Raw genomic sequence first — 12,626 nt, forward strand, 5'->3', positions numbered from 1 at the left:
TTGATATTGATGCTTTGATTATTATTCCTCATACTGAGACAATGGTTGTTATTCTTGTACTTCTTTAAAAAATTGGCGACTAAAAAACTAGCCAAAAATGCACAGAAGAAATTAGTGGTGGTGAACAGGCCAATCACAGTATGGCGTTACGACGCGGCATTGATCCAATGTGTAGTTACATTTCTAGGGAGGTGCACTTCAGTTTATGTCATAGGTTACAGTGTAGGGTTTCAGAGGGGTTTGCTACATATGGCTTAAATTTCCAGCTGAAGCACATGTCCCCAGTAAGTCATAGATGATAGGGTTTAAATGTCAAATATTCCAGGGGCGAAGGCAACTGCCCTTCGAGTACAAGGACCATGATCAGGAACAAGAGGCTGTTAAAGCCAAAAGATTTAAAGAACAGTGAGTTGTTCCCAATATTTATCATCAATGTCCAAACTGGTTGACTTGCTATGTTAGCACCAAATGACACGCGCAGATGGTATTAAATATGGGAACCTAAACAACACTCTGTATTAAATAACTGTGATAACACTGGAAGTAGTATTTGGACCTTTTATTTAAATGGTGAAATCTTGAAAACATTGTTGAAGTACCTAAAGTAAAAGTATCAAAACAATTTAAATGGTACATTTTAAGTCACTTTAATGCTAAACCTGGAACCAATTTTCTAACTTAAAGTTGGACAGCTTGTATTAATATAGTATAAAAAATCAGAGGATGCACATTTTGATCTTAGTGGATATTTTGTTATCGTGCAAACTGATATGTAAATAAGGCCTTTAAAATAAATGCTGGGGAACACAGAAATGGAAACTGACAGAACTACACCTCTATGGCCACCCCGTTAAATACACCCCTGAGTATGAGTGAACATACTGAGTTTTGAAGGTTTTTTTCAAAGTCCTGATTTCTCCTTACAGCTACACTGTACATACAGAAGACTCTTTCCAGTGTTGTAATATTTTAGAGGAAAATAGATTTATTTCAGGCAATGCCTTGGCTACCATATGCTCCTCTCTCTTTAAACAGATTCACAGAACAGCCGGTGGCTGGAAAACAGGAAGTTGAGTCCACACAGTTGCGACCTGTCTTCGTTTCATCCAAGCTGACAAATCACATCCCTAAGACTCTTGAATATCCCTATGTTCCTCCTTATACAGTGGGGCAAAAAAGTATTTAGTCAGCCACCGATTGTGCAAGTTCCCCCACCTAAAATGATGACAGAGGTCAGTAATTTGCACCAGAGGTACACTTCAACTGTGAGAGACAGAATGTGAAAAAAAAATCCATGAATCCACATGGTAGGATTTGTAAAGAATTTATTCGTAAATCGGTAGCTGACTAAATACTTTTTTGCCCCACTGTAAGTTCTAAGGTTCCTAATTTGTTTCTTTTGGCCCAGTAATTTAACAAATGCTGCAAATGAACTGTAACAAATTCTCCAGCTGTTCCAGTAAAACCATATTTATTTGAAAAGCTGTGAACAGGCATTATTAATAAAACACAAGCTCTGCTATCTAAATGAGCAAGATTAATACTTTAAGTTCTAATTTTTGGGTTTGTGCCAGGAAGCCTCCTTGATCAAAATACCCAGTTTCATCAGACCCTTTTGTTGTTAACCCAAGCCCCAATATAAATACTAATAAACATTATTAAATTAGATCGGCATTATTTTGTTATTACTGAAAACCTACATGTGTCTAAAGGATACATCTTTGAATGTCTTCAGTTTCTTTTGTCTCAAATGAGCTTGAATCCAGCCACATTTCTTATAGTTTATTCTAAATAAGCCCCTGCAATATTAATATATAAATATAAAGCCAGTATAATGATGAAAGCTCAGGTGTTACTGAAGCAATACCATTAACTGTGTTATATCCATGTGTCCCAGCGAGCTGTGACACTGACCCAGCAGCCTGAACCTGAAGGCAGCTATCATTCATTTTATTATGTACGCCTGTGCTTTCTCAGGACAACAAGCAACCTCACAGCTGCTAAAATGAACAAGCAGGTCAATATGTATTTGTGAAATCTACTCTTTCCATCTTCACATTGATTGGTGCAACGGGGCAGCTGTGCAGGAAGCCAATCACACAGGTGAACAAACACAAAGAAATAAACCACACAGGGCGTGCCGGCGTCATTCACTTTATTAGAATAGCAAAACTTCAGCTGATCAATGTCCTAAATTCAAAATGTTACCTCAGTGTGTAAAAACCAAACAGCGAATAGCCTTAAGAGCTGGAAGCAAATGGTCCAAAGGGGAGTCCCTCGCCACAGATTCCCGTGTTAAAAAGCCCAGCTTTAAAGCAAAAAATAAACATATTCATAACCTTGTACAAAAAGCATTTTTGATCTCTGTTGCTGATTTTCCCCTTTGCGACAGGTATACAGAGGGACTTTGTTTAAAAAATTATTATTATCATCTGTTAAGATTCTTTTAAGGCTTCCTTTTCTTGCCTTACTTGCATTTATCATGAGTTACTTCTTGTTTATGAGACTTTCTGCATTCAGTTTTGTATTTAATAAAAGCATGCTTCACTGGGTTATGATAGGATGACAAACCCTGGCCATTAATGAATAACTCATTAATTTTAAATGTTCAGATATTTTTCTTCTAGAGCTGTGCAGACCTGTTTAGACGTTTTTTCTGACAATGTTTCTGTTCTTAAATATAACCAGTGTAAAATATCAACACTTGGAATGAACTCCAAGTGGTGGTATTTTTTCAGCATATGTGCCAAATTTGTCATGGAATAATAAAGGATCAGGCCTCACCTGACCTGAAACTGCTGAAACTGTTAGTCATTTGCTCAGTTACTTTTTATGTGTCAAACCCCTTTAATTAAAGCTGAAGGCCTGTACTTCAGACATATGTTTGATTTAAATTCCACAGTGATGGTGTAAACAGGCAAAACTATAAAAATTGTGTCTTTGTTTAAAGTATGGACCTCACTGCCTAAGTGACAGGTAGGTGTTGACACAACCCTGGCTCAAAGGGTAGCGCAACAATTTCAGAGATAAATAAATATGCATTGTGTTGCTGTATGAACATGTGCTGTGTCAGTGAACAAAAAATAAAGCAGCTGATGTTCAATAGATCAAGTAACCTGGAGGAGAGAGAAAAAGACTGAGTACCTCAGCACCTACAGTACAAGCAAGCAAACACACCAGCCCAGGTGTCAGCCATCACTCCCAGTGAGCCACTCATCATGTCCCAACAACCAGGTACTGAAGCCTGGGGGCCGTCACATTTCTAACATGGGTGGATCTAGCCAGTAGTTGTTTGCTAGGTGTCAACTAAACTAATTTGTCTCAAGAAATAGCAAACATTTGTGGTGCTGGTGCCCTGTGCTTTACAGTGGAACTAACAGACTGCTTCAGAAGTCCAAAGTCTGTGTTACAATTCTGAGGGAAATCTTTAGCATGTTAATTAGCATTAATAACCAGGTACCTGTGTCTGTGTGATGCTTAAGTATCAGCATTCCACCTGCTCACCTGAATGTGGCCACACCAAGCTCCAAAAATTGTCCATGTCCATCTTTTATATCATACATATTATATTCTGGGGTTGTGTTTTTGCTAAAAACAAGCTAATTTTTACGAAACTAAATCCAAACTAATACATTTCACAATCACGTGACGAAACGCATCACAGGTATAAAGTTGCGTACTTATCTGCTCACACAAAAATGACCATGTAACTACAGATGAATTAATATAGAAACATTCATAATAGCAGTATGAAGAACAGTTGCAGGCATATTAGCAGCAAAACAGAGAAGAATGGCCGCTAAAAGGTCCTCTTTGTGTAGATTGTTGGAGTTCTGTTATTGATATAATCAACATGACTAAATACTGGGTGGTTTAAATCATGATCCACATTTTCAAATTATGAAACTGATCATATATTTTGTATGCGACTTTAGTATTCAACTTAACTAATAAACAGGCTTATCAGCTAAACAAAGACGAGAAGAAGCATAAAGCAGTATGCAGTGGAAATAATCAAGTACATCAAAACCATAATTAACTACAGCACTTCAGTTACTAAGTATATTATCACTTATATCACACGCACATCCTCTTGAATCAGTCACAGCTTTGAAATCTTTCATATTTTTCTTAAGCACAGCACGTCGAAAATGCATATGTATTACTACTATGTTATTACTGCATCATTCTTACTATTACTATTATTACTTCACACATTCCCAAATTCAGTACGGAAAAACCGTCTGTATCTCATTGGTAAAAATGAAAAATAAATATGATGGGTAAAAATAAACTGGCAGAAACCCTGTCAGTTACAGTTATGGATTATGATTAATTACACTGGAACCCCTGCTGAGACGTCACTCAGACAGACGGAAACGTAGTTCTTAACTCTGAGAGCTGGATGAGCCTCACTGCATACAAGAGAAGAAAATACATTTCAACTCAGCAGTCGGCCCGGGCTTGTAGCTCTTCCACCGGCCAAGTAAAGTAAGCTGCTGCAAATGGTTTCACTAGTGCAGAAAAGTTCAGATGGAAAATCCGCAAAGTATCCTTTTAATATAACAAATGCGTAGTCTTAGAATTGTGAGGTCCTGTCATTTTTCATCTATTACACGCTGACGTGACAGGCATCGGCCCGGGCCAATACGTCATCATAAAAGACATTGAATGAAAGGCTGATAGCACAGCAGCACACAAGGGGAACTTCTTCATCTGCTAATAAAGTGCACATTCACTGGTCATGGAATCTGGTGAGTGCGTGTGTGTGTATGGAAGGTGAGTTATAGTAATGGTCCTCGAATGGCAAGGGAGTCTTAAATGGTGCTCTTTCAGAAGATAAACTGGCATCTGCAGGAGTTTAACTCTCTCTCCCTCTCTCTCTCCTATACACGCATACATCTATACACACCTGCCTCTGTGTGTGCACGCTTGAGACTTGTGAGATATGATATTAGACAGTATATAATACTGCCATAAAGAGCTCTGAGGCAACGCACATGTTATAACACGGTCCTCTCAAGAAGCAGACCTGTCACATTTTCCCGGAATGCCAGTGTGCTAAATGTTAACCATAGTCCCCAGACAATGAGGCCCTCAAGGGCGTTTTCCACCTCCAAAACGGGGCATAAGGACACGGAGAAAAGTAAGTGTCAGAATGTGCTAAGCTGGGACCGCTCTGTTTCTCCCCGTGGGCTCATACTGGTCTTCTTTTGCTGTGTATAAACAAGCAACATCATCATCTACAGTTTGCGATTTATAGCCGGGGGACCGCAAAGTTTTTTCACACTTTGAGGAAGGAATTAGGACATCTTTTGCGTGTGAGAGAACGCGCGCGCACGCGAGGGAGGGAGAGAGAGCATTTGAAAACGTCGTAAGTGAAGGGAAGTCAGGGTGCAGCAGCAGCACGGTTTCTGCCATGGAGTGAAAGAAGGAAACCTCCTCTTCGGCGTCGCCTGCATGCAAATGCACCCGACCGGGGTAGAATAAGGCTGGTTCACCACGCTCAGGTGGAACCGCACCATTGACTTGGCGTGGAGCGGTGCTTATCCTCGAACTTAAAGCAGCAAGACACGGTCGCTCAGAATCTTCCAGATCGCATCCAAAGGCTCATACAGGTGACAACTGTGCCCAACTTCACCGCACCGGCCGTGCTGACGCGCACAGTGCGTTTGTCCAGAGGTTGCTCGCTGCGTGAGACCCCGCCGCTCCTCTTCTGACATTTCGCAGCGCTGCCGTGCACATGCAGACTGTGCGTGTGTGGCAGCGTGACGCATTTGCGCCTTTAGATTTGATTTATTTATTTTTAAGAGTCTGGAGTGTCGCGTTTTCGGACAAGTTTGGGTACCGATCGGAATGATCGTCATGTCCGCATGGGATAACTTGCGCGTCTCTCTGTAGAGTGACACAGAGCTCGGCTAGGTGCTGAAGTTGGTTGGGAATAATAATAACAGTACGTAGAGCAGAGGACGAAAGAGGACGAAACGGCTGAATTTATTGCCAGCATCGTCATCTCCGTGTAAGGATCGAAACTGCGCGGGGGGGACTGCTGCTCTTTCCTCCTCTTCATCTGCACACTTCCAGCTTTTTCTTTTCTTCCCCCCCTCTTTTCTCTTGCAGAAGCATCAAAGTGAATTCCAGCTCCTGAAAGCACAGCTGCGTAAACTTGGCCAGATCTGGTGACATTGTAGCCTGTGTGTGTCTGTGTGGGTTTGTGTGTGTGTGATAAGCAGCCTGGATGGATATGCGGCTCACCGAGGGAATTTGAAAAGCAAAGGGGGATTACTATCGGTCCCTCTTGTGTTATAACCTCAAAATGGATGCCCACGTCAGGCTTTGGAGATGCAACTGGATTAGCCACTCTTCCGCTGATCTGCTTGACATCTGAGTGGCACAAGTGTTCAAAGTTTGGATAATCTCAAAGGCTGACGGTGTAGAATGCAGTCTGGAGTGAAGACGCTCTCCGCAGGTGGAGGTGCGTCACTCTGCTGCCTACTGCTCCTCTGGCTCATCTACTCCCATCTGCTCAGAGAGGGTAAGGGCACTTACAGCTATTTATTACTTTGCCAACAGCAGCAAGGTCTCTGAGGGCTTTTTATTGGGATGCAGCTGCACATGGTGTGGTCAGATCCTGTCATTCTGGGGGAAAATTCCTATTACGCCCAATTAAACAGCCTCTGTGCTCATCAGAAGTCAAATTACGGTGACCTTGTTGAACATCTTTGCAGCCTGATTTGGCATCTCAGTAATAATATTCCCAGTCAGTGTATAGTGATGTTATTTTGCACAGTTTCATCATGTCTGATAGCACTATTATGTACCTAGGAGCTTTAGACCACCATTTCCAAAACACTTTTTAAGAATCTGAAATGCATTAAGAATAGTTATAACCTTCAACCCAAACAACCCTGATTTTTTTCTGTTTTGATGCTGGACCAAAAATCAGGCTCTTTGCTGTCATGTGGGATAGTAATTTGGCGAATCTATAACTGAGCCTTAGGTGAAAAAACATCAGAAAGCCTTCAGCTATTGTTTTTCCACTTAGGTTAAGGCCTTTATATCCTTCCAAGCCATGTTTTCATCTTGAATAATGCATCCACTGGTGCAATTACACCTTCACCCTGACACAGAATAGAAAGCAAAAGGATGTTTCCCTGCACTTCATTGGCTGCTGTCCACAACACAACATTTCCGCCGCTGTCAGAGACAGAGAACAGGCTTAAAGTACTGGAACTTGTTGGGAGATGCTGAACACTAAGTTTGCAGATTAGATCTTTTAATCAAGCATTGGCCGGCAGCATAATTACCACTGTGGAGGAGGGATAGTGCCTACATCAATGTCTTTGGCAGCTTGCCGGGAACAAAAGTAGACACTGATGTGAAAAATGAACTGCCTGCGCGTTGAAATGTGCTCCCTTTGCCTCTAATTTGCAGTGTTTTCTCCCAAAAACGCTGCTGTCACCAGCCTCGAATTCCCACCCCTCTCAAGCCTGTGCATATTATCCAAGGAGCCACAGCTACCCTCCTGTTCCCAGCAGCCATTTATTATTGACTCGTTTTCATCTGAAAGTGATCTCATTAGCACATGATTGTACAAATTACTCGATCAATCTCTTGTGAACTTTGTTGCCCTTCATATATTCCCAGGGTAAGTGAGATCTCCCGTGCATGGCCTGGTAGTTAAAACCTCTGGATATGATTTTTGGGGTAGACAGTCTCCCTGTTTGTTGCTGACTGGTTTTTGAATAAAATGTGTCATATATATATATATAAAATGCAGATGTGTAATCATCAAAACCAAGTCATTTGAAACTGGCTGCACTGACCAGTTACTGCACTCATAAAAGCAGCTCTGATTTTTTTAGCATTACAGTCTAAAAATATAACAAGATTCATTTGCAGTATTTCTTTTAGCATTTATAGCTAAGCATCACTGTTAGAGTCAAAGCACTGTTCACTTTCCATGAAAAGCTCGGCCAGTATGGCCCCTGAGGGCCTGAGAGCCACACTGTGTGCCGGTGAACTGGCGAGCAGGACTAACTTGAGGTTAGAGGCTGTGCTGCCTCCACCGTCTTCATAGCCCATCTGTCATGGCGACCAGGACAGGAAATCAAAGCCTAGCAGCTCTGTCCATGCACGCCATTGGGCCACCGTCGGTCACAATAAATGGCCTGTCGGCTGCTCTCAATGTTGCCAGTTTATTCAACAATAAATTTGGAATTGTCTGGGATTTCCGTACTTGGGCCACATTCCGGTTCAGTGGTGCAGCCAGGGAGCAGCGGTGACACATCTCTGCTTTGTCACCCACAAACCTCGGAGTTAGTATGAAAAGGGAGGGTGGAGTGCTGCATTTTTACCCACATTTATTCGCTGGAGGTGAAGGGATAGTTGGCCTTTGCTCTAACTCATCTGACAGAATTCTGTTGCCATGGCAGTAAATCATTAATTTGAAATAATTTGCTCAGATGAGACTTCTTAAATCTTTATTCATCTTTGATGCAACAGCAAAATCATTTCTGTGTTTCTCAGCTGCTCTTTCCATAGATTACTTATCAGCATGTGTAGTGTGGTATCTTTTCTTTGGATTTCCCATTAAGGATGTTTAAGCTGTCATAATTTCTCATTTTACCACAGATGATTATGTGAAACGGTTGTAGTAGCTAACCGATTTAGCAGCTCTCGCCTTCATTTTCATTCATCTTTTTGGTCTCTTTATATGCACTGTTTGGGTTTTCAAGCATTCGAATCTTTCTGAGACTAGTCTGATTGCAAATAGCGGTGGGTGACTGCCTTCATCTATAAAGCTCTGATGACAGCACTCAACACTGCTCAGCAGACAAACTTAGCAGCAAGTTGGTGAAGAAAGCTGAACTTCTGTTTTTCTCAGTAGAAGATGGAACTCTGAAAAGGGTTGAAAGCAGAGCCATAGATTAAGACAGTCCAGTCACCGGGGGTTCTGAATTCGGGGTAAACAGTTCCTGCAAGTGCTTAGCGGGCAGTTGGAATGTATGCTTAAAACATACAGCCTTGTTTTTGTTTAACTACCTTTTAAAAAGACATCTCAGACTTCTGTGCTGCTATATCTCTATGGTGCAGCTAGCATAAGTTGCTAACCCCCGTTGCTAAACTTCTGTGAGTCTCCGTGATCCGCCATTGCTGTAAAAAAAAGAAATGGTGAAGTAAGATGACGTGACTCTTCCATTCAACAGCTCTGGTTGAGAAGAGACTCCAAATTCATTTTATCTGCTGGTTAGAGGATCTAAACCTGTTGAACATTGAATGTGACTCTGAAAAACAAACAGAAACATATGATGTAAAGCAAAATATATTTAATACAAGAGAAGGTGGACAACCCAAATAAATGAAACCACAGGGTGATTTCCTGATCTTGGTGTTCTGTTTTGTACAGAAAGTGCTTCTCTATACAGCGCATGTGACGTGTCATGATTAACGTGTCATTTTGGTTTGTTTGAATAATCCAGTGAGTGCAACAATCTATCCTGTCACCCTGCTCTGCTGTCGACGCGGCTGACAGCACATTTATGAGCCACGTCTGTGGCCCGTGTCACTACATTTTGATGTGACTCACCGAGACTGTACAGAGAACAGGCTCATGCGGTTCAAGTATCAAAACCAGACCGATTTTACTCCTGATGAATTATTCTGTATCCTATCATGGTCATTTCCCCCCGATGTATATGAGAAAGCAAATCTTCATGGTGCACCAGAGAGATAAAATTCAAAATCTTTGGTTGGTATTCTCTTTTAACTCAGAGAGCAGGGCCTATCCATCCAAGCATTAAACTAATCAGAGTACCAGAGAATTACTGACTTTTTGAAGTGAAAAGAATGATTTCCATTCCAGTCTTCTTCAAGGCGGCATTAGGCATGCAAAGGGAGACCTACTTTGATTATGACCTTGGCTGTAAATTGTAAGCAAATCATTGAGACCTGCTTATATAGGCGGTGGGGCTTTAAAAGTATGAGCATCTTTATGGAACAAAATGAAAAGAATTTTTACAGCTAAATCAATTTGGCAGCACACAAAGCTCATATTTCATAACTCCCCGAATATAAATTCTTTCTAGCCGTCAGCTTTGACCTCCCTTGTGGTTGACTGTAGCGCACTACTCAGTGTATTTCTGCATTGTTATTTTCTCTGCGGAAATCTCTGGGCTTGAAACTGCTCCATCATTGGCAGAGTGGTGTAAATGATTTGAGTTATGTTCCTTCGGACTTCTGTCCCTTTCTATTTTCTGCCTGATGCCGTGATCATATTTTCTGAGAGGGAATGTGCTTGAGTGTTAAAGCTCACACAATCCCGCATTACTGTACAGTACTTATGGGGTCGTAATAGTCCTCTGATGTTCACCATTTTCTCTGTGTTTGCAGTAAAGAAGGAGGGCATCATGGAACGCTATCTGGGGGGGAATTTGAAATGAGTCACCGTGGCTTTATACAGTCATCTCTGCGCTACATTCAGCAGAGCTACTGTTTGCATTTGCAAGGCATATTGTACATTCGCTCTCCATGCCTCTAGCCTGTTTTCATCCACAGCAAATTGTTTGAGCGCACTCTGTATTGTAATATTCTGCAGCTGTGCTGTGCGACAGCAAAAGAAATGCATTCAAAGCCATCTCAGTCATGTGAACCGTACCACAGGACAGACCTGAAATACACTGTGAGTCCTAGCAGGGGATGGATGTAAGGGGAATGTTTTCTATTTTAAAGCTGCCCTTGGCAATGTCACACAAAGGTTGCAGACAAACTGTACAAAAAAATGAACTTGGGGATCTTGAAGTTCTCTAATATGATGTTAGCAGACTACACAGCATGCTTTTGCTTTCTAGTGAGAAAGGAGACAATCTAAAGCTACTGTGCCCCGCTTTCCCCAAGGGAGTGCCATCCTACGGCGGCTACGGGAAGTTTCAATTTGTCATTCCCTGTGGGTGGAGTAGTGTTCACACCTGACACGGGAATTAAATTTGAGCAAATAGAGCCCATTTCTGGTGTCTCAGTTGGCAGGGCGGCAGTGCCTTTCAGTGGTTGCTTGTGATTGTCTGAAAATCACACTTGATGCAGCTTAAAAAATTCTGTCATTCGAATGCAGAGCTCAGCATTCGAATATGAGGAGCTTCTCAAGAGAGAACAACAAGGAGCAGACTGACTGAGGGCTAGCACACTGCAGAGAAATGTTCTTTATCTAATAACATAATTCATCCCACCCCAAATGCTCCAACATCTCCCTACCATCACACCCGATTCCTTTCGCACTGTTTTATTTGAAATTGCATAGTTACCATTACAGGTCCTCTAACATCAGCAGGGAGTTGTTCACTTGTATAATTATCAATCGGACTAACATAGAGTATTCAAATAGCATGTGAAATTAAGTGGTGGCACATGTTATGCTCCACTGCTCTGCTGCCCTACTTGTTTAGCAGCAGAAGATCACGGCGATGTCAGGAAGCATATAGCACGGGGTCAGTCAAACATCTGCCTCTCTCACCTGGTGTCCTATTACATGCTACCTACTGCGCTGCACGCGTCAAGTGCTGTTAAGGTAATGAGATGGACTTGGCTGCGGCTGCCTTGGCTACCATATGCACAGTCAAATAAGCTGGCTGTTTGATGTCATCCTGAGTTGTTAATAGAAGCCAGAGCTGTGAGATCAGAATGGACATGAGGAGAAGATCAGGTAAAAGTTCGGGCTGCAGTCGCGAATAAATCCAGATTAACTCACTGAAATTACCTTTATATTTGTGGGATTGAGTTTATTAGCTTCCTTTGAGGTCGTGAAGCAGAGTAACAGTATTTTAGAGTGATCTCTTACTTAAGTTAGCTGAGTCTATATGTGCCACAATTGGTGGTGAAATAATTATCATCTATTAGAAAGCCAATTTCAAGCAATTTCAAGAACTTTAAACTATCGTTCTTATAAACTAAACTATAGAAAATCTTGTGTGTGAACAAGAAAGTCATTTTACCCCACAAGACAATAACTTATGTACACAAAAACCAAAACCAAAGGAAAATCCCACACTGGGCTTCACTGACTCACATTACTGAATCAGAAAAATTTGAAAATTATTCAAGGTCTTCTCATTACAGATTTTTGGGATACCAGTAAAAATTAATGGTGTAACATAAAGTTATATTCTAAGTACACCAAGACTTACAGTGGGAGTCCATTGTCAGGCTCAGACTACAGTCATGCACACTCTCACTCTGTGCAGTCCTGTGAAAAACTAAGTGCAATCTTGCTGCTTCCAAAGGAAGTAACAGGGTAAAAATGCAAATGCAAATTAACAGGATACTCAAATGCAGCTGATCAACAGCAAGTGTGAGCGCCTCTATAAAAACAGAGGTTTTTGTAAATTTCCTGGTCAGTAGCAGGTGTGTGTTAAAGATGAAGTCCCAACAAATTCACCAAAAAGCCTTAAAATCGACGTGAATGAACAAATGCCCACAATTCTCAATGACCCGAAGCAACGCTGTGAAGAAGAGTGGCCCAAAATTCGTTCACAGTGATGTGAGAGACTGAGAAAGTCATATGGAAAATGATCACTGTAAGTTATTACTGCCAAAGGTGTTTCTACATACTTTGAATGGGCTGTGCTCAGTTG

At 41.5% G+C, this 12,626-nt stretch overlaps 1 protein-coding gene across 3 annotated transcripts in view; it reads left to right on the forward strand.

The window, feature by feature from the left end:
• Positions 1-5,348: 5,348 nt before the first annotated feature.
• tafa5l (TAFA chemokine like family member 5, like) overlaps positions 5,349-12,626 on the forward strand; it is a 44,006-nt gene continuing 36,728 nt past the window's right edge. The window contains exons 1-2 of one of the 3 annotated variants that reach the window (XM_005730813.1): positions 5,349-6,019; positions 6,121-6,535. In XM_005730813.1, coding sequence (XP_005730870.1) covers positions 6,439-6,535 — 97 coding nt within the window. In that variant the 5' untranslated portion in view covers positions 5,349-6,019; positions 6,121-6,438. Of the gene's footprint in view, positions 6,536-12,626 lie in introns of all 3 variants that reach the window. The other 2 variants (XM_005730814.1, XM_005730812.1) reach the window with 2 other exon arrangements.

The sequence above is a fragment of the Pundamilia nyererei genome, unplaced genomic scaffold (genome assembly GCF_000239375.1).
Source record: "Pundamilia nyererei isolate P.nyererei 1_Seehausen unplaced genomic scaffold, PunNye1.0 scaffold00039, whole genome shotgun sequence".
Taxonomy (NCBI): domain Eukaryota; kingdom Metazoa; phylum Chordata; class Actinopteri; order Cichliformes; family Cichlidae; genus Pundamilia; species Pundamilia nyererei.